At 45.5% G+C, this 22,766-nt stretch overlaps 1 protein-coding gene across 3 annotated transcripts in view; it reads right to left on the bottom strand.

Moving 5' to 3' along the window:
- Positions 1–1,909: 1,909 nt before the first annotated feature.
- The window catches only part of IGSF11 (immunoglobulin superfamily member 11), a 105,195-nt gene continuing 84,338 nt past the window's right edge, over positions 1,910–22,766 (bottom strand). For all 3 annotated transcript variants that reach the window (XM_071433320.1, XM_071433322.1, XM_071433321.1), the window contains exons 2-7: positions 9,209–9,372; positions 7,823–8,030; positions 6,870–7,025; positions 5,727–5,849; positions 5,346–5,496; positions 1,910–4,706 (exon numbers count right to left, since the gene is read on the bottom strand). In XM_071433320.1, coding sequence (XP_071289421.1) covers positions 4,256–4,706; positions 5,346–5,496; positions 5,727–5,849; positions 6,870–7,025; positions 7,823–8,030; positions 9,209–9,372 — 1,253 coding nt within the window. In that variant the 3' untranslated portion in view covers positions 1,910–4,255. The remainder of the gene's footprint in view (positions 4,707–5,345; positions 5,497–5,726; positions 5,850–6,869; positions 7,026–7,822; positions 8,031–9,208; positions 9,373–22,766) is intronic.

Below are 22,766 nucleotides of genomic sequence, written 5' to 3'. Positions count from 1 at the left end.
TCCTCCAATATAAAAATATCTGTTTGATTTCCTCTGCCCAGTACCATCAATCACCCAGTTACCTCCTGGGTGTCATCTGAGGCTACCCTGATTTGATGTCTTCTTAATGAGGGCCTAAGAAGAAAGACTGATGTCCTGAGCATCCCCCATCCTCATAGGGAAACCAGGCAGTTTTGGACAGGATACCATCTGTTCGACTGGTTTCCGCTGGAAACTCATCTGTGTTTCAGCAAGAGTGTTGAAGTGCATGCATCTGAATAATTTTAATTTTTTTTTAGTTCAGATGAATCAGCAGATATGAGTCCAAAAGCTGCGTAAGTTAAAAAAAAACTTCTGGCAGTCTGCAGACCAGTTTTCCCAAATATTTTTAACTGAGCTCTCATCTACACCAGCCTCTAAAAAGATATCCATTCCTAAAGTGTGAAGCATCCTCTCATGGTTATTTCTGTCTCAGCACTCAAAAGTGCAGTTAATCCTTGTTTCAGAACAAGTACCTTTCTGATATTCTTTGGTAGAAGGTGACATAGCCATAGGTACCAACATTTAAAGTAACATCCATGGTATGTGATGGACAATCCCTATGGCACATCTGGAACTGAAGGCTGTCAGCAAACTCAACCATTTCAATAGTGACTTTCACTTACTGCTGCAATAGCTTGAACCTCTGTTTGACTTTTAGTGATAAATTAAAACTCTGGAGCATTATCAAGTTATCTAACTGGTATTGTTTTCTTCAGTTATTTGTGTTGCAGCAACACTTCACTAGGCACAATTTACAAGTTAAAACTCCAGTATTCCAGGTGCTGCACAAACCTAGCAAACCATCCTGCATCCTAGGAAATCCTGCTCTGGATGAACGAGACATGCAGAGAGATGATGTAAGGAGCAAACCAGTGGCAAGGGATGGATAGTATAGCAGAATACTGACAGGGCTATCATGGGAATAAAATGTGAAGATGCTATTAATGTCACATCAAGATTGCACAATCAAAAGGTGATAAATGGAAACATTAAGATTCCTATGACAACTTCCTGAAAATGGCAATGCAGCTGTCTTATTTACAGTAAGGTCTATAGCTGAAAACACATTTACAAGAGCATTTGGAAGTAGGTTTTGAAAAATACCCAGGAATGAGAACATGATGCATGTGCAGCAGGGCTGAGTTACCACTGCTGTTGGATCTGCAGGTTTCTGGTTTTAATAATCACTCTCAGAATATCTGTGAGATTTTAGAGAAGGAATAGGGAAAATGAAACATGGTGAGAAAAATGCAAAATCTCTGACAAAACCTCAGGTTGCCCTAACCAATTATAACCTTCTGGTAGCAGCTGTTGATACAGTCTAAGTGTATTCTTTGCAGTCCCCTAATGCTCTGAGAGTGTGAATGCTCAGACACTGAAACTTCACATGCTCTGTCTATGGGGATCAGCACTTCTGTTTCTTTCCTAATATTTTCCCCCATCAAACTTATTCAAATGCCCAAGAAAATCAGTGACTGCCTTAGATTTTGAATCTGGGATAAACATGCCATGGTTTTGATTGGAAAACCAATACAAGAGCAAAATTTGGCAATTATAAAAATATTTTCCCACATCACTCAAAGCAGCATAGGGTGTCCCCTGCCAAAAGACAGAAAATAAAACTCACCTTTGTCTAGAGAAGTAGCGACCTTGCAAGCCTGGGAAATTGTACATTCAAGGGCAACGTGTCAGACTATTATGAATGAGAAAAACATGGTTCTAGTACCAGAGCTCACTACCAAATAGGCTGGCCTAATAACATTCAGCTCTCGGTTGCATGGTCACTGCCTACTGCCAGTCACATCAAGGAGAAGTACTAATGGCCAAAGTCATTGTAGTTACAGAATTAGGTAGGAGGAAGAAAAAAGCAGCAGCAGGCAGGCAGAAATCCTTTTTTTATATGAATAAAATTTTATTGAATTTTATACAATTAGAAAGAACAAAGAAAGAGGAGCAAACAGTCTTATGGAGGGTAGGAACCAGAAGAGCTTTCCCAGTAGAGGAGGGCACCTGCTGAGGGCAGTGTTCCTGTAAATGTCACACAGGGGTTGTTACAAAAGCAGAGAGAATGTGTCTGGGCTTTTCTTTGATTGTTTTGGGTTTTTTCCTTCCCCCATTAAGGTTTCTAAAGCCACTCTTCTTCCCCCATCAATCCTACCACCCAGCAGCAAAGAGAGCAGACAGGCAGGAGGAAACAGGACTGCACCAGTGAAATGTGTGCACACACAGAGTATCCACCTGGGGGTCTTGCATACATTCTGGATGCAGTGCTGTAGAGGGGTAAAGAAGGGATTTTGGATTTTTTATCTCCTTTTTCTTTCATTTTTCCTTTTTTTTATTTTAAGAAAAGAAGGCACAAAATCTCAGCCAAGCTTCAAACCTAGTGCTGCTTGGGAGCTCCCAGTCTCCCAAAAAGCCACTGTGTCCAGTGGGAACCCAGCCCTCACCTCTCCCTCCTCTTCCTCAGAGTCTGTGCTTGCATTTGTACTACTCAGGTAGAAGGCCCTGCCCAAGGTTTGTGCACTGCTAGGGAAAGTAAAGCCGTGCTGGGACAAGGAAAGTGGGGATGAGGAAGAGTCTGTTGGCTTAAACAGACCCTTTTCCAATGTGAGAACTATGGAAGTCACCTGTGACTCCCCACATTGCTTTTCCAAGAGCAGACCTGGGAGGGCTCTGGTGCTTTTTGAGGTGATTGCTGCCTTTGCCTGTGCAAGGCTTGGTGTTATGCAGGAGGGCCAAAACCCCTATTCAGGCGTGGCCTCTTTGAACCAGTGCTCTCTAGGAGAGGAAATCCCAGCCCTCAGTCCAGCCCTCCAAATGGCATCAGATTCCTTCAGAGGTTTCAACTCTTGGCTTTGATTAAGGCTATTTAGTTGCAATAGAAAAAAGTAGAGGTGCCAGCCACAACCACCTGCCAGGTTGCAAGGAGATGGCAGGGCCACTGGCAGATGCCACCAGTACCCAGTCCCAGGACGTTGAGGGAAGTGGGGGAGGCAGAGAGATAGTGTGTGGGCTTTCATTAAGCCTCTGCATTCTAAAGCAGGAAACAAATCCTGCTAACATGTCTGTGCACGTGGGAGAGCAAGAATGAAAACTCTGATGCCTCTCTGTGAAGGCTTCAAGCCCTGCCATGCTGCTCAGCCCTGCATAGCCTGATGAATAAAATCCACCATGCAAACATCAAAGTTGTGGGGTTTGAAGTCACTTGCCCCAAATCAGAGCAGCCTAGGAGCAACAGATGCCTCATGAACCTGCCTGGTGCTCCATCACACCACTCTGCTTCTCTCTGCCTCCTGAATAATCCCAGCAACACCCCAAGAAAAGGAAAAAAAGAGATCCAAGCCCTAGAGCAGCAGCAGCAGCAGCAACAGCAGCAGCAGCAGTGGTGCAGCCTTGCCCTGCACCGAGTGTCTCAGGGGAAGATGCTCAGACGGCTGCATCCTCCACAGCTATAAACAGGGCTCTGGTGGCACTCCAACCTAGTGCAGGAGAAACACCCAGTCTGAGGATCTGCTTGTGTCTGTGTGTGTGTGTGCCTGTGTGTCTCTGTGTGTGCTGAGGTGAGGGGAAGAACTGCAAAAAATAAAGACAAATGCTTCCTGGCCCACACCCTCACCCAACCATCCCATTGCCTGGGCTGGTGGCTGTGCCTTCATCTCGCCCTTCCAGCCTGTTCCATGCTTCCCCACACCCAGCCCCAGTGCACAGTACTCCCTAATCCAACAGTGGAGCCAAGGCCATGGGAAGCTGGGGCTGCGCAGCCTTCCCTGCCCCAACACAGGTCATCATCCTCTTGGAAACAAAACAGCAACAACAATGGAAAAAAAATAATATATATATATATCTCCCCAACCTCCCTGAAAGACCCAAATGGATGGAATCAGTCCCCAACAAAACCAACAGGAAATAAAAGCAAAAGGTCCCCCCAGGGTCAGGTCCCAGTGCATGTCCCAGCTGGGGCCCAGCAGCCCGGGAGCACGTCCCGACCTCCCTGCTCCTCTGGCCTTGGCACATCTGCGGCGTCCATTGGCACGAGGAGCTCCAGCAGCTGGGGGGAAAGTGGCTGGGCCAGGGCTGTCCCACCAGCTGGCAGCAGCCTCAAGAGGGGAGGGCAGGTGGAGAGGGAAGTGTGTGACCCCCCTACTGCCTCGCTGCCTTTCAGGAAGGAGTAGGGTCTCTTCGCCCCACCGGGGATGAGAGGCCCCTTGCTCAGCTCTCAGCCGCGCACACGGTCCTACACCAGGGAGCCAGCTCGGCTCTGGGCGGGCACCATGACGGGCACAGCCCCGATGCGCTCCAGTGTGGCCTGGCTGACTGCATAGGAACGGGTGTGCGGCAGCCGTGGCTTCCTGCTGACCGAGCCATTGCTCCGGATCACCTCCTGAGGCGATGGCGCCGTGCTGGCCGTCACCACCAGTGTCTTAGGGGGAGCCGGGGACGGGTGGCCTCCATTGGCATAGACGGGGCGGGCACTCGTGCTCCCTGAGCGGGAGAAGGGGGGCTGGTGAGCATCGTTGCTGTTGCTGAAGCGGGTGAAGGAGTCTGTGGCGTGGTTGGCTTTGGGGTCGTTCCAGTAGCGGCTGTTGTAGGTGTTGGAGGAGGTGAGGGTGTCGTTCTCTGATGAGGACGCATCAGCGTGGAACGTCTTTGTGGCAGAGGAGCATTTGGGTGGCAGTTCATCCTCTCTGGGAAGAAGAAGGTGTGAGGGCATATGGAGGACACTGGCCCACTTGTCCAACACCCCCACCCCATTAACTACCATGCTGGGGTCATCGATCCAAGGAGAAGGACAGCACCAATGTGAATCAGCATTGCTCCATGGCCTGTTCACTCGTCCTTCTCTGCAGGACCTACCTATGTGTAGGTCCTGTGTGCTCCCGGTGCCAAATTTGCCACTGAGGCAAATGACCCATGCTCAAAGAAAGTCAGGTAGTGCCAGACAGTGATAGCTGTGACTGTAACCTCTGTGACCGGAGAATATCATAGCTGTATCTCCAAAGCTTTTTTAGCTATCACTGCTGGCAGTGATAGCACTGTCTGGCATTGTGGGTCAGAATTCCCACCACATCACTCTCCTACAGAGCTAACAACATGAAGTCCCATCCCTCTTGCTGGCAGAAGGATTAAAGACATTAAAGGCAAAACTGAAAAGACAATGTATTGTTACCATTTTTCATTTTCTCCCTCCATTTTCTGGATATATATGGACACCTGACCTGGGGGAACACACCCAGGATTAACAAAAATGAGGTTTCCAATTTCACTCCTGTCAGCTACAGCTTTTTCTTGGAGGTCCCCCATTACCAGCTTTCCCTGACCCTTACCTTATCTCATTGGGAATTTCCTCCTCTTCTTCTTCTTTGTGTTTATTTTTCCAGTAGAACAGTGCTACAGCCACCAAAACAATGCAAACAACGAGCACAACAGCACCTGTGGCCACCGCTCCTGCAATCAGGCCGATACTCCGTGGGTGAGCTGTGGAGATGATTGAACAGAGTATGAAGAAGAAATCAGGGATGGGCTGTGGCCATCTGTAAGCACATGAAACTGCGTGGCTTGGGAGGGGAGAGAGGCAATGTTCCCATTCCAGGGCATGATTGTCTTCTGATAGAGAAGCGTGTGGTGGCTCACAGGAAACATGGTTACACACCTTACTGTCACAAGACAGAAACAGGTGGCCAAGCCTCCCCTGGAAAAGTACTTACGTGCAATGACTTGCAGGTCCAGAAGGCAAGTGCTGGTTCCAATGGCATTTGAAGCCACACATTGGTAAAGACCTGAGGACACAGTGCTGATATTTCGGAGAGTGACAGTGCCCTGGACTTGGTCTAGTCAGAGAGAAAAGAAGGATTTAAATCCCTCCCCCGCTTGAGGAAAACCATGAAAAGGCAAAGCCAGCAAATAGAGAATTTTGGTGTGAGACTATTAAGAGAGAAATAAATTAGGAAATAACCTTTAGATGGAAGCATTGTGCGTGCACATACACACACGGAGACAAGATTAGGCCTTAAGGAGCTTACACTACATGTTTCTTTCTCTTCTTATAGAGGAATTTCTGCAGATAAATGCTTGGGACTCTCAGCATTGTGTAAGAACGGGGAAGAAAGAGATGCAAAATTACCTATACCCAGATCTACTTGTTGAATTCAGTCTTGCTCTGCAGACCCCCTACTCTCACATCTCTGGGCTCCCCGTCTCCTGCTCTGCCAATATTCCTCATTCCTGAATTATATGAAACTGAAAGGTGGCATATTCTTAAAATACAGCAAGATAAAGGGCAAAAGTACAGCTATCAGTGTTTGATCAGGACACCTAGGCTAAGAAAACCTAAGAGTGGGACTTGAGGCTGGGAAACACCAGTTTGATCAGAGCCCTGCTTCTCCATACATCTGAAAAGCAGCTCTGGCAGTAATTTATTGGAGAACTGTGGCATCAGTTCCTCATGGAGAACTGTGAGAAGCTGGCTGTATTTTCCCAGGATGATTCTGCCTCTCTTTTCCCTGACTCCATTCTATAAGTCTTTCATTTGGTTTAAAATGCGGGTGGGTTGGCAGCTGAAATTTCCAGCCACATGCCAACATCTAGAAATCACTCTCTCTCTCTTCCATTTGACCCAATCCTTGTTTTTCAATGGGAAACATGTGTCTGGACCAGAAAAACCCACAAAAATTGAAGTGGCCTCTGGAGGGTACCCCGTCCACTGTGGGCTTTAGGAATCTTTGTTCCAATAAAGGGACCTTGCAAATGATGGCAGATGCTCAATGAGCCATGCCACCTCTGGCAGCTCAGACAAGGGACAGCCCAGGCTGCCACCTGGGAAATAAGAGGATAATCAACAGAATGAGCACCTTGTGTGGCAGTTGGGGGCAACTTGGGGACATTGTCCAGTTTCTCCCAGAGGTATGTTGGCCGGGGGATGCCTTCTTCCGAGCTGCAGGTCAGTGTGATATCGCTGCCCACGTCCAGGGACCCCTGGATTCGGCAAAGCGGGGCAGAAGGAGGAACTGCGAGAGAAGAGGGGAAGGTGATAGCAAATCAGGAAATGTGACCAAACAGTGGAATGCAGGTTCACTCTGGACATGTGCTGCTGGGGAAAGCAAGGACAGTGGCATGAGCTGTCAAGGGGGCAAGAAGGAGGCAGCAGACAAGAACTCGTTATGGTTTGGGGGGAGACAATTCACACAAAGATTCCTGACCCACCAGCCCATCAGGGTTACAGACTACTGCTGACTTTCACAGGACCCAGTTCTTTTAGATCCCTCCCTTGAAAAAAAGGTGAATATTTCTGTCTTTGAGATAGCAAGGGTGGTGAAAGTTAACAGAACTATAGACAAATTTACTGTGATTGGGTTTTGCTTTCATATCCCTATAATGGCATGCACTTTGGAGTATTTAGCATCATTGGAGCACCTAGAACTAACAGTTTTCATGGAAAGGAAGCAAAGATATAAAGTCATTCTCTCCTCCTGTTGCTATGCACCAAACCCCTTACGCTCCATTCAGCCCTCTGGGATACCCTCGTACTTCATTCCTGCTACTTTGCAACTCCATATCACAATACCACCACAAAAACTTTCTCTCCACCACGTTTTAAAACTTCATTACACACTGCCTGCATATGAAGTCTATGCGCCCTACAAACTGTCACAGTATCCACAAGGCAGCCCATTTCTCACCACAGGTTGTCTGTGGGTTCAAAAGCACACAGTACCATGTTGCTCATGATGCAGTGTCATGCACAGAGGTCCCCTTGTCCCTGCCCCACTCCCCCCTCCCCACCCCATAATACCAATAAACACACCCAAGACAGTAAGTCCAATGACTCCAATATTCCTGACGCCTCGGTCGGGAAGATTGTTGACCAAACACTGGTAGGTGCCAGTATCCGACAGCTGAGTGTTGTTGATGAAGATGGAGGCACTGGTGGTTGGCATTGTCACAGCAAACCCCACTCGCCCATAGAACTGGGGTGCACCACCAAAGATCTGACCCCCTTGGTAGAGAATAACCTGGAAAAGAAAGGAAGGCTCAAACAACACTCTGCAGGAGCTGAGCAAGGAGGAAGAACAGCAAGCAAAACATGGGCTTCCAAAGCCAAAAGGACCAGTTACTAAAAGGTCTCTGAATAAGCAAACCTCATTATACATCCTAGCAATGGTGTTTTTTCCAAAACAGGAACACACTCTGTAGCCCATTTTACGTCAATAAAAATGTTCACAAAGGTAACAGACCAGAAAGGTACCCAAATCTTCTGGTGTAGCTGGATTGGCAATACCAGCCTCCTTCATATGATAGTCATTACCTGCCTGGACAGGATCAATGTACAGAAGCAGAGGCTCTCTGCAGGTCACTGAATACTTTGAAGAAAAACATCTGTGGACAGTATCGTTTTGAGTCTCCATCAGTAAGATCCTGCCATGATTTGACACTGCTTACTGAAGATCTTTGGGATGAGCTGAATGACAGGCAGTGCAACCTTTGAACCTGCACAGCCTCTGCCAGTCAGACTGCGCTCAGACCAAGTCCCTGAGGAGCAAGTATTCTTCAGTGCAGGTTCTCACACTGAATACAAAATGTGATCAGGGCAGTGTGACCCAAGAGGTATTTCAGAAAAATGGCATTCTTCTGTTGTCAGAGTATGTGGGCAAAAAACAGGCCAGCATATCTCAGGTTATGATTCTTGTGCCCACCATTATATACTCTCATTTGCTAGTATTCATATGAATGCACTTGCAAAAGCTACAGGCAGTGAAAAAACAAGAAGGGAAGTAAAAGGGACAATGAGTCTATGAGAAGTTATGTGTTAGAGGACATTTTACATAGATTTCACAAGTTAAAGCTGCAGCTACTCCCAGGCGCTCCAAATTCCACATCCAGTGCACCAAAACCTGGATTACATTTCCCGTGCTCTTTTGAACACACAAACCACCAGGGGCCCAGGGCAGCAAAACAGTATCACATACAGTTGCCCCAGCTGCACATCTGGACAAGGACACAATGTGCATCTGTTAACAAAACATTGAAGAAAACAGATTCATGTGATACCCAGAGAGCACATTCAGCAGTGAAGGGACAATGAAGTTCTGGGACCACCGTGGACTCAGCATTGTAGAGGGCCTACATCCAGAATACGGTGGGGAACAGGAAAGCCCCAAGGAAGTACCTGTTCCTGTCAGAAAAGGCCTACCTGTTGAGGCTGGTTGGCGTTGGAAAGAGGAATAACCATCCAGATGACATTAAGGTTAGTGAGAGCAGCGTTAGTGGTGAAGGTGCAGGGCAAAACTGCTGTCTGGCCTCGGGCAACCTGGATACTCCCTGAACTGACTGACACCTCCAGGGGACACACCAGACCTGGAAAGAGAGGGACACACAAGTCAAGCATTTTAGGAGAAGGACACAGGTCAAAGCACTGCAGATGGTCCCACACACTTGCAGGTCACAACACAGTATCCCATTCCTACACAGCTGTACCGTATATCAGTCTAAAAGGAATTATTTTCCTTCCTCATAGATCACTCTGCTCTCATGCAGACATTTTTTTACAGACAAATGTAGATATGTGGTCCTTTTAAGTGTGGGCACTCTAGTTTCAGAGCCTCTGAGAACAGCAGTGATTTTTTTTGGCAACAGCTAAAGGGTTATAAGAACAACCAAGTTGTCTCTAAGAGAAAGAGATATGTTTTCAAACCCATGACTCTTAGTGATACCCAACACCAGTGAATGAGAAAAAGAAACTGCAATATTAACCAAGAAACTCAGTTCTCCTCCCACTTCTATGCTTCATAAAGTACAGCAAGACCAGAAGTATTTTAACAATATTTTTAATTTAAACGGTTAAAAGTTGAAATATTTTCCAGCCCAATCATTTCTATTTAAGTGATGAAAAGTTACTATTGCTACTGGAGGATCTCATCAAATCTCATTTATTTTCCACCATTCACTTCTTTGCATTCCACATAGACTGCACAAAGATGAAAGCCTGATAAGCCCCAGCTTCCCAGTACAGCAGCTCAAGGCTGCCATTTTAAGACTCAAGTCACACAGGGAAATACCTCTGTTCCTACCACCAAAATCTTGTCAAATGAAACTAACCAAGGGGTCTCCACCATCACTTTAAGTAGCACTAAAATGCTTTAAACCATTTTTCTCCACCAAGTCAAAATATTGACTACAAAAAGCTATGTCTCTCTATGACAGCTCACCATTTTCTTGTTCAAAGCATGTGGGAGGGTGCTGGAGAAGAAGGCAAGGAGTTTTCAAGCTCCAAGGGAACAGCAGAATACTGCTAACATCCAGGTGCTGTCTGCAGACCACCCTATTCTCTTGATGAATCCAGGAAGGGCTGCCTGCAAAGTTTCTATTTTCTGCCAAAAGACAGTGGTTTGCTGAAGGTGAAATGCTTCATGAGAAGAGTTTTCTATCTGAACTACCAAGATATCAAACAGGCTGATGTCTGAGGAAAAGGTGAGTGTCCCCACATGCTTGTCTGCTGAGATCCTTCCCAGACTGCCTAATGTAGGAGTGCAGCACCAGAGCCTGGAAGTGCTGAGCTTCAGACACTACAAACCCAATGACTCTAGCACCTGAACAGCCTTCCATGTGTTCTGGTGTTTGAAGTGACTGCTCCAGAGTTGCACTACTCCAGGACTTGGCAAATACTCAGCTGCCTCTTCCAAACATCCATTCCTCCATCCATATCTCCTACCTTTAAAAGCCCCACGTAGTTCAGGGAGACTCAGAAATGCTTCAGAACACAGTCAGACAAAATTTCACTTTAACCTCTTCAAGTGAAGTTCACAAGTTTCTTACTTTGTGGGAAAAAAGCACCCCGAGTCTGACTTTCCTCATTGTCTTGGGACATACTTAAAAATATGGAATGTTTTGGAAACCCCTAGGGAAACAGTTACTCTCCAGTGCTAACATCTCAGAGAATTAGGTGGCAGATAAGAAACAGCTGGTGGAAGCTTAATCCATCAATATCCTATGCAAGTCTGTCAGTAGCAAGCAGAAGTAAATAACTGGAAGAACCAGTAATAAGCATCACCTTTATCACAAGGCATCTGCCTTCCAGCTGTGTCTGTGGGCAACAGGCTGGGAATGGATTTGGACTCCTCATTTTCTCTTGGCTGGCAAGGCAGTGGCAGTAGCCCAAAGCCCAGAAGTGATCCATGCAACTTTGGAGATCTCTCTTGCTGAATGTGACTCCAACAAGGAATTGTCTTTTCTGCAGGCTGAAATTTGAAGGCTGTCTTGCCATGACTACTTATCCAGTCTAGCATCATGAATGTGCTAACCAGTGTGTAGGGAGTCACAATGATTTGAACATCTATTGGATTGACCTCTCTCTCCAACATGGTGCAGGAAGTTCTTCTGTTGTGTTGAGTGTAGATTTAATGAGATCCTCTCCATGAGAAGAAAAGAAACTACTCATCCAATTTGGAACAGCACTGTGTGTTTTTCAGCCTCATTCCTTATCCCTTCCACTTTCCCTTCCATAAAAAACTCACACATTCAAATCTTTGTCATTCAGAAAAAGTAATACTTAAGTGTGAGTGTTCCAATTTTCTGGAAAAGTCAGACTTTGCAGTTTGCTTTGCAGGATTGGTTACATCAATCACTCAGTCATCAAGATGATGAGGTTTTCTAATCACCCTCTTCCTACTCCTAATATTTATTATTAGTTGATTGTAAACATCCTGCAGAATAATAAAAACACAAAAATAGAACATGCATAATTTATTCACTGTAAAAATACTGTTTGCTACATTTGAGAACTTTGCAATGTACTCATGAGCAATTTTAAAGATGAAAGAAAGCACATATTCACTTTTCCCTGCCAGTACCCCGCTCTTATGCTGCAACACCCTACAGCCCACCCTGTCTCCTTTTCCTTTCAAGGCACCACAGCATCCCTTTTAATTTGAATGTCATGGACCAGGGAAGCACTAAGGAGGAGCTGAGCTCTCCGTTCATTTCTCTTGCCAAGGGGAGCTTCTTTGAACCTGGCCTGCAAGATGAGCACCCCCCTACACACCCCACACTGTCCTATCTCTGCCTTGTTAAACCACCAGGCAAGCCAGCTCCTCAGGCTTGCCTTTACCTCAGGCAGCCCAGGGCATGGCAACTGCTCTTTGGCCCTTTTTTGGCTCTTTTGGTATACAAGGCAGGTGGCACTTAGGACTCGTTTTGTTAAGATGAGTGGCACCTGCAGGGCTACAGCTGGGAAAAACACACACAGCCACTCCTGACAAGGAAGATTGAACAAGGCATGAGGAAAGGCAGGCAAACTCCTCCTCCAGCAGCATGAACAGGGAGGTAGGGTGGTGTGTTAGCACAGCACTGGGCAGGCTTTCCTTTCTCAGTGAGACAGCTGAAAGAGCAAAGACCAAACCCTCTTCAGAAGCTGCACCATCTCAAGACTACCAGAAAGTGTAACATTTACACATGCACTTGTCCATCTATGCAAGTATCTTTGTGACTGCATTCTTCCACACATTTAACAGGCATGGCCCAAAACACAGATGGATGTACACAAAGTCACACACACTTAAAAACCTGTATGCCCAGGGTGACACCTGCTAGGAAAACTCAACCAAATGATTATTCGTGTTTAAACATTTCAAAATTGGGCATTGCAAAAATGTGGGTTTGTATTAATGCAAGAGGAGGGAGGCAGAGGAGAGAGGGGAAAAGAGATTTCAAATTTAGCATATCTATTGGGATAAGGATTTTTCAATGCAGCCTAAGGAATGAGGACTTCAATTCCCTTGAGTAGATATAAATGCAAATATAGATATATGCACACACATACAGACTACTAAGTCAAATTACACATAAGAGGTCAGAAAAATCAAGCAAAGGATGCTGTAAGAAGTCTCCTTCTGCAAAGTTACACAATCCAGGTATTTTCTAAGCATTCAGAAGTTTAATGACTTCAGAGAGACAAAGAATCGATCACCACCAAATCATCTCTCAGAATTGGATTACAATGGCCATTACACCCTCTCTTGTGACTGCAGTCTCCTCCTTACTTAGTAATTAAGCAGCCCTGTAAGCAGCATGCCCAGAGGATGAGCAGGGTACACCACTGTCAGCAGAAAGAGGAATGGGCCCTTCCTGTACATAGGACACTTTGATCTTGGCTTGATTCAGCAAACAGTGTTCTCCTTTGATCCTGAGGCAGCAAGCTCCCATCACTAATTAGAAGGGATGCTCCATTTTTCTGTCCCCTATCAGCAAACCAGTCAGCAGAAGAATGTTTTGGCTGCAGAGGCTCTTTCAGAATTTCTTCACATTTTTAGGCTCAAGTAATTATTCTGGCAACAGAGCTGACTCCATTTTTGATGGCTTGCTGCTGCTGCTGCTTTTCCAAGTAGCTGCTTTTCCAGCTCCCTCCCTGCTAAGCATGAAGGAGTCAATGTAGGTAATTTATACATCATGACACAAGCACATAGGACACAGTCCCACAGCACACATTTCCCTCCCTCATGGGTGTAAGGAGGAGTCAGATGCTGCTACATTTTCTAGCTGCCCTAGAAGGGTTGCAAGTTTCACAGAGCTTTCAGAATATACCAGATACAGTGAAACTGAAAGATAAATCTAAGCACTTTGACTCATTCTAAGTTGTAAAAAAATGTTCCCAGCTCCCAGTCACTGACACACCTTTCTTCCAGAGATCACCAGCAGAATCAGCAGCTTTTGGCACTTGCTAACAGCAAACTCCTGATACCCAAAGGTAGAAACCAGAGTACAGGTTCGCTCTGCAGTGCTGGCAAAGCAGGGAAGCAAATGGCCAGGGGAGGAAGCAGGGAAGAAGGTGTGAAAGGGATGAAAGAAACCCTCAACTGTGTGCATTCTGCATCTCCAGACCCCAAGGGAAAATGTGCAGGAATGTGTGTCGCTGTGGGGAAAATGAGAATAAAGCTTCAAGCTGATTCAGCTTGCATCCAAAACCCAGGGAATGGCTGGAATGGCTCCTGCCTGTCCCAGCGCAATTAGCAATCCTGCTGCCACATGCTGGGGAAGGTACCTTTGGCAGTATGACATTTTGGGTCCCTTGTTAGAGAGGCAAAGATGAGGTCACACAGAAGTTTGCAGAATAGGGTAGAAGCACAGTGTTCCATCTGGCAACCGCAGGCAATGGAGGGAGAAACTGCAGAGCAGTCTTTTTCCTGAGATGAAAGGAAAAGACAAGTTGCTGTGCCTTTTGCCTGCCTCACATCTCTGAGTCTGGGACCAAAGCTACCCCCTGTGCTAAAGAAGAGAAATGTCTTCCACCCTGAATGAGCTGAGGTACACTGCCAAGCCAACGCGCTGAGCAGCAGCAAAACCTACAGCCCAGGAAGGAGTGACTCACAGCAGGAGGGGACAGGAACAGAAGCAGGCAGTACACCTGCCACAGGACCTGCCTCTGCAGCAAACACTCAAAAGCCCCTGAAGGAGCCTGGCTTGCAGTTGCAAACACAGAAAACACTAAAGTCATCCAGCATGATGTGACAGCATCCAAACTGGCTGCTCAACAAGATGCTTGAATACTGGTCTTGCCCATTCTCACCAGGGACTGTGTATCCTGCTTCATTCTGGACGTGGTACACTTGCTAGTTCAGAGTCTATCTAACCAAATACAGTATTTACCCAGCCTAGTGCCTGGAGGCAGCTTGCAGTAGACTCCACCCTGCTTGAGGAACCAACATCACTAAGCACTGCAATGAAGCATAGATCTGAGTTTATGCCTAGCTAGACTATTTCCAGTTCATTAAGGAAATTCTACCATGGAAAAATTTCCAGGTCCAAAGTCATTCTGCAGGGCAGGTATCTGGGACAGATTCACACTGTCATAGTAGACTGCATCCTGGCTCCAAGGTGCCCTAGCACAAATTTTCCTGGGAAGGATGCTTGGTAGAAACCTCCATGGAACAATAATAGTGGGAGAAATAGAGTGAGGAAGGAAGGGCTCCAGCAAACAATAGCCCCTCTGCCAGCTCACAGCAAGAGGACAAAGTTTGCTCCAGACATTCATAGGGGGATTGCTTCTGTGCCCCAGTTTGAGGGCACATGTTATGCAAGTGGCTGACAGGTCTAGCAATAGGATAGTAACCTGTGGGAGACAATGGAACAGTGTATAAGGCAAAATAATTTCCAACATTTTCCTTCCTATCTTTGCTGGCTCTGCAGGACAGACTGGAGGAAATAGCAGGAAAACCATCCCATCTAGCATGGTTTAGAGCAAGGTCTCTGTAAAACAGGTATTAAAACTATACTGATGCTAACTTTTCCTCTGAGATGTTTGTAGTGTTAGCATTCCTGTTAAATGCAGATCAATAGGCACCTTTATCCCTGGAGAAACCATCAGACACAGCTGGTGGTATCAAGTCATCCCCTAAGCATAGAGCATCCCAAGTGAAAAGATCCATTTTACACTAGTAAGAGTAATCTCGGGATTGCTGCCCAACCTGTAGGATATGCAGGCTAGCAGACACTAATCCAGGGAGAAAACACAGTGTCAGAGCCTTGAAGTTGAGCCCTGCAGTGTTTCTTGCCAAGAACTGGACTAGCTGTTCAGTACCTCTGGAACTGTGCTGATCACACTGACCCTTCTTGCTTGCCATTTATAACCTGAACTAGACAGAAAACTAACAGGGGAAAATTCCTGCTGACCCACTCCACTGTGGCCCCAGGTGCTGACTGGTGAGCAGCAGTCACTACCACCCCTGCCATCTTCTCTTTTGGAAAAAAGTCTTTCTCTGCAGGCTAGCTGGGAGGAAGATTTCAAGCAACTGACTGATTGGGATGACATAGAGCATATCTCCCTGTGCTGACCTCCCCAATCTGCAGCCATAGACAGGATGAAGAATGGACTCTGACCCAAATAAAAATGGCAGAAAAGCTTTCAGCTGCACATACTTCCAGAATTGTGTCTGTTCCCTTCCATGTCCTTGTCAGAGGAGCTGGATTAGCTCGTGCAGAGGTGGGAAAGGGGCTCTCATGACATACTGAGGAATTTGATTCTTTCCCTGTTTCTGGCACAGACCCCCTGGATCCTGCTGAGCAAGCTAGACAACTTCAGGTATCTTCAGAGGGTCCCCATTAGTGTGAGATCCTCATGTGCTCAGGTTTAGACCTCAAGAGTTTGATTTGCTGAACTGCTGAGTACTCGAACCTACTAGGGGAATCAAGAGGGGCTATGCTCTCCAGGTAGCAGAGTTCATGTGATGCTAAGCTCCCTGAGCACCTGAACTGTGCTTTTCCAATAGATCTTAATGCTTCTGTTTAATTAGTCACAGACTTGAAATGCAGAAGAAGTTTTTGAACAGTGAGAAGAATATAGTGATAGAGCAGCTTGTTGGCATGTGCTCAATGGGAACAAGAACTCAAATCTGGTTTAGAGACGCAGCCTCCATGGGGCCAATCACTCAAATGCTCCTCCTCAGTCCTGGATTCCTGCTGTGATCCCAGTACAGGCTTCTCTTATGTACTTCTATCAAGCCTTGCTGAAGCTGCCAGGAGAGCTGCCACCTTTGCAGCTCCAGCAAGCTGGGATGGATGCCTTGCATCTATCTCTGCTGCCTTGTATGCAATATGTGTGCAAGTTAGAGGCAGAAAAACAACTGCATTGTATTATAGCAAGATTATAAAAATACAAAGGAACATTGAGAGGAACAAAAATAGCGTCTACAATGACATTAGCTAGGATGAAACTAATCAATGGCTGTGCACAGGGCATGCGTTAATCCCCTTTCCATGGTGTAGTGTTGCACTATTAAGTACATTATGGGAAGTTTAACACTTCCCCCAGATGCATGCGGCACTGGCTGGAAACAGAAACTGCTGCCATCTGAGCTGGCAGTCCTTGAATTCACAGCATTTGCAGAGGACTCAAGGAGCAGCTGCACTTCAGAGGCTGGGGGTTTTTTGCTGTAGCAGATGAGCAAGGCCAGAGGGGACAGAGGGGGGAACAGGAACTCAAGAGCTCACTCATTTTTCCCCTAAATTGAGAGTGGACGGGTGGGTAAGGCTAATTCAGCCCACTCTGTAGGACCATTTGGTGTCAATTTTGTCCATCCCTGGCTGTGTTTAGAATCAGAGTCATCAATGACTCATACCCTGGGACTCAGGTGGGCAAATCAGGAGCAGGCAGTCTGTCTACAGAAGACAGCTGAAGGCCACACAAGGCAGGATACCCAAGGTACAAACAGAGTGGTGCATCCTTGCAACAGGATGCCAGTCATTTCCCTCTCCTCAGGTCCTTCAAAGATGCCTGAAACACTATTTTCCAAATAGCAGGCACAGACAAGGAGGAAAGCAAGAGTTTAACTGAGCACAGAAAGTTATTTCTCTATCCTTTGTCTTTTACAAAACAAAAACTGGAAAACACAGTTCCTTTTCCTTCATCCCCCTACTCCTGTGATAGATCAGCTCTGGGGAATCCTGCTGCAGTAACTTAAGATGTCATCCTCTGCTATTTGCATTGTTGTTCAACACAAAGTTATTGCCCCAAAGCCAGCAAAAGCTGAAAAGAGGCAGTTCCTCTACCTCACAGCTAGGAATTAAGCAGCATAACCTGCTGAGGAAGGTGCGGGCACATTCTAACTTCCTTTGCCATAAGGGGGGGAAGCTGCATTGCAGACACACTGTCCTGTTCTGCTCACTGCTACAGCAGAGACATCATCCTACAGTAATGGATGTCTAGGAATGGGAACATTTTAAATGACCACAGCCAGTTACTTTAGCTGAAGTGACTTGGGGATGAAAGCTTATCAAATGTTCCTATAAGTACATTTAAGGTAAGAAGCCCAGCTTGAGTTTGCAAAAAGCCTGCAGCAACAGCTCTGAGCTGCAGACTTACCCATTCATCTAGCTGGGATACCAACATAAACCTCTCACATCCCTCCTCTTAATTATCTTACTGCTTGTCACAGCACACCAGAAATGAAAATTCACCTTTTACACAAAGATTGGTATCTATGTGTCCAGAAAGAGGGAAAATGCACGGAGCTGACTGAGAGCAGTGAAGGTCCACATTGGCTTAATTTTCATGAAGCAGGTTGCAAAACCTCACTGAAGCCAGCTCTTAACATTTGGGAAGCTCCACCATGGGCAGCCCTTGTCCCTGCAAGCATCCTCAAGCATCCCTGTGGGTATTCTGTAACCACACCTGAGCTCACGCATGAAAACTACAGGTTGAGGCTGCACGGGATGAATTGAGAGCTGCATGTAACATGCTTACCCCAGAGTGGGCATCTAATTGGAGCTCTTGCCAGGCTCTAAAAGCAGAAATAGGCTTGAGTTCCCACCCTCCCTGATCCCATTTCTTTGCTGGTATTCTCCCAGCACAGCCCAGTCAGCAGAGATGTGTCACGCTGCGGATCAGTGCCAAGTGCAGGCACCAGCACGTGACGCTGCTGACACAGCAGCGTTGTCTCCTTGGGGAGAAGGTATCCACTGGTGCCTCTACAAGAGAAATGGACCTGCTCCCAAGACTGGAGAACAGAGAGTCAGGCTTAGGAAGCTGAAATTAAAACAGGTCGGCAAAGCTTTACTAAGACACTCACTTCTATTTTCTGTTTGCCGAGACATAAAAAATACATTAACAGCCCAGCAGCTTTGTAAATGATTTATGGTCAAAAGAATAAATTTCTTCCTTCTCTCCTGGCTAAAAAAAAATACAAAAAAGATTGCAACAGTGATAAACTGCTTAATAAGGGAAAACAACTCAAGGTTTAAATATATGCAATGGTATATTGAGTGGGAAGGACAGAGCCCATAAGGAATAAGATTAAAGTCCAGTGAAGGGAGCTGGCACAGGGGAAGGCAGGATGAATGGGTGGGCAGGCTGGAATATATAACTCATGGGGTGGGGAAAGGCAGCAGCAGCAGACAACTGTCCTTAGGTCAAACTCCAGTGCAAGCATCCCAGCCTATGGTTCATCCAACTGCTTTTACCCAAAGCATCAAGAGCTATGTCCACCCTCCTCCAAAAGGAGGAAGAGCAGAGGGTGATGAACAAAAAAGGCACAGGGCTTGCCCTATTAAACACAGGCTGGGTGAAGATCCAGGATGCTGCATCTTGTCTCCCTCCCTGCAGACACCACTGACATCATCCTGGAGTCCTCAAGGAAGTTCCCTGCAAGGGTGGGGTTAAGCTGGGCCAGACCAAGTTCAGGTTGGAGAGAGGGGATGAGGACAGCTTCAGGAAGGAGAGCTTTAGGGAGAGCAGTGTGGGGCTGCAGTAGTAGAATGAAAGATGGTATTGGGGCTTAGGAAGTTCAGAGGACTGTGGGCAGTGGGGTTTGAGGATTGGAAATCATTTCGAAGAAATGGCTTTGCTTCTCCAAGCCAAATGCAGGGGAGCTCCTCCAAAAGCCTCTTAGGGCCATCTCACCAGTCTTCCCCTGTTACTCAAATATTCCAGCATCATCATCACTCCATGGTTGCATATGCTAGCCTTTGGGGGATTATGGTGGGGTCACCTCTTAACAAAGGGGTGCCTAAGACACAACAAAATAAAATTAAATATTTTAAAATATTTGAAAAATAGAATTTAAAATATTTTAATATATTAAAATAAAAGCAACCCCCAAGCAATCAACCTCCCAAGCCCTTTCTGAGAGGAAAAGTTTTCATTAATAGACTGATCCCATTTTCCTTGAGGTCAGGAGGGACTGTCACCAGGGTGAGTATCAAATTCTTAAAGGATCTGGTCCAGAAAACCATAAGTTTTGGCTGAGCCCATGCCAACAAGTTGGCTATCTGCTTTCCACACCCATTTTGTGTCCTGTGTATGAAATGCTCTCAACCTGTGGAGTGCACAAGCTTTGCAAGTGATGATACTTGGCCAAAGTTTGTTGCTCACCACAACTTTGAGCTGCCTTAACAGTTTTCCTGCTCTGTGACCTGACTGAGTCCTGCTTCACCAAAGCTGCCACCTGCATGGCCAGCAGGAGCCCATTTGGAGCCAGGGCTGCTCAACCAGACACTGATGCCTGGGTGCATTTGATATGTCCTAGAAATTCCACTAAAGGCAGGTAAGTCAGTGGAAATATATTTTTAAATATATGTTTAAAATTAGGCACATGTTTGAGTATCTTGCCAAACTGGGGTTTTAAAAAAAAACTCCTGTAGCTTGTTCATAGGTGAGAGAGCCTTTAAGGCTTAAGAATGTGGAAAATCACCATGAAACTTCCCTGTCTCCAAACAAGACTGATTAAAGCAAAGCAGTCGGATTGAAATTAGTTTACATGGGCATATTCAAAGACATTAGACTTCCATATCTTAAACTTCATTAATCCCAAACTACTTTGGATTTAAAATTATTAAAATCATTAAAAACAAGCAAACAGAAAGGAAACCAAAAAAAAGGCAGGGTCTTTTTCATTTAAATTGAAAGAAAGGAAAACTCAAATTTGTCTATTGCTCTGGCAAATGTCAGGTCAGTAATTGAATGTTTCAGATTATGAGTTGAGCTGTCTAAAAGAGGTTGTGAAAGGACAATTTTCCACTGGGAAAAGAAGAGTTTTCATTAAAATCAAAATAGATTGTAAGACTATCAACTTTGATGACATTTTCAGTGAGTGAAGAGACAAAACGAATTGCTTTGACTTCCTCATTTAATTATGGTAATATTGGGACACTTCAGTTCAATAAGGTAAGAACACTTTATTTCAATCCATTTAAACTTTTGCCATATATTTAGATATTACATAAATTCTGACTTTGCATAATTTTATGCAGTACCAGTGCAGTGAATACACACATGCATACTTAATATGCTATGGCCTTTCAACATCATGTGAAAAGTCTCTTTTCCCAGCGGAAATTTTGGGACCTGATTTTTGGTCCTTCCATTACATGACCTGATCTCTCACTATGAGAAAATTAAATGAAACAGAGAGGGTACATTAGGACTTCCCTGCAATAAATGTCCAGTTTGTTACCTGCTTTAGCTACAAACAACTCCATCACAATCTTCTCATGGGAACACCAAGAGTGCTGGAGCTGTAGATGTTTCCATGTGAAGTTTGGTCCCCATGTGGTTTAAGGGGAGAGTGTCAGGCACAGAGACTTCCACACAAAAGCCACAGCAACACATCAATTTAAGCACTTTGCAGTCCTCTCCCAGAAGGAGAGTCACTCCATGCTCTTTGCCCTCTGGAAGCGCAATCTTTTCAACCTGTCTGCACCAAAACCCAAAGCTCTGGTGCAAGTGTTGCTGACTATAAATCAGTTCCAAACACTCCAGTCATTTGGGCTGATCATTCCCATGATGTATGTTGGAAGAAGGACCAACAGATGAAATGTACACAGCCAGATTAATACAAATCTGCTGTCCATCTGCTACGTGTCCTTTTGGCATGTGCAAAGAGAAACACATCCCAGAGCTGAGAGGCTCTCCCTGCTCATCATGTACCTGGAGCTGAAGCATCTGCAGCTCTAAGCATCCAAGCCAAGATCACTGAGCCTGATTTTTTCCCAGATGCTTTGCACTTTCCCCTCCAGCCAGTGCCAGCCCTCTAGTTGTGTACACAGCATCATGCTGAAAAACTCAAATGGCAGAAAGTTGCACTGGTAGCTCTAAAATATGCCAGAAAGAAATGCAGAGTCTCCATTTTGCAGTGAGGAAAACCAAGATGAAGCGAGGATATAACTCACCCAAACACCATGCAGCAGGTCAATGGCAAGACAGGAACAGGACTTTAGAATTTGATTCATGGGCCTTGCTCTGCCTATTAATCACTCTCTCCACCACTGTACTAAGTATTAGTATTGATTTCAAATTAACACACAAACACACATCTTATCAAGGAGAAAAAAGAATAACCAAGAAGGTTCACTATGTTCAGCTCTATTGGAGGCCAACATGATTCTATAAGCAAACATTTTCTGCAAGCAGCCCTGGCCCAAAGCATTCCAGGCTGGGAGGAACAAAGCAGGCACCCTCACAGAACTATCAAATGCTCCAAACCCTTTGAGCAGCTTTTCAAAAAACACAGAGTACAATCATAACATGCTTGCAATGCAGAAAGGAGACTTTGGGAATGCAGACGCTGCTGTTACTGTACCTGACAATGCAGCTCCCTCCTTTCCGCTTTATTTTCTCATGCCAAGATCTGGAGTTAACCCCAGATGACCAAGCCCCACAGTGCCTTCTGATTTTATGCTTGCCCTCTCTTCTTCCCTTCCCATGATGTCCTGAATTCCCTTTTACAACAGCTGCTAACTTTTGCAGACATAAAACTGCTATGAGCTTCCCTTGTCTTTTAAAGTAAAAGTCTCAGGAAAACATTTTGCAAATTTTCCCTCTGTAACAGATGCAAGAAGTTGCTTATGCCCAAGCAGCACAGTACACAAATGCTCTGAACTAACATTTTTTTTCTGCACAGCTGGCTCAGTTTTTCACACAGATGTTGTTTCTCCTGCCAAGTCTAAAACACAGAGAGCAGCATTAATATGAAAGAGCCCGAGTGGACACTGGTTTAACAACAAGTTGAAAATTCCCCAACCACAGTCGGTGTGTTGGGTTTTCCCTTTCCTTTGTTTTTGGGGTTTTTTGTTTTGGTTTTGTTTTGGTTTTTTGTTTTTGGTTTTTTTTTTTCTGTTTGTTGGGGGGTTTTTGTTGGTTTGGGGTTTTTTAATCTATTTTTTTTATATTTTATGCACCTAGCAGGGAGAAAAAGGGAAAAAAAAAAGTAAAACAGAACAAAATCCTAAGAAGACACTGAAGAAAGTCTTAGCCTTTCAGGGGTGAA

The sequence above is a fragment of the Agelaius tricolor genome, unplaced genomic scaffold (genome assembly GCF_023055355.1).
Source record: "Agelaius tricolor isolate 1412-34295 unplaced genomic scaffold, bAgeTri1.0.p SCAF_9, whole genome shotgun sequence".
In the NCBI taxonomy this organism is placed as follows: Eukaryota; Metazoa; Chordata; class Aves; order Passeriformes; family Icteridae; genus Agelaius; species Agelaius tricolor.
Note: the sequence above shows the minus strand (reverse complement) of the source record. Positions and strands in the feature narration are given on the sequence as shown.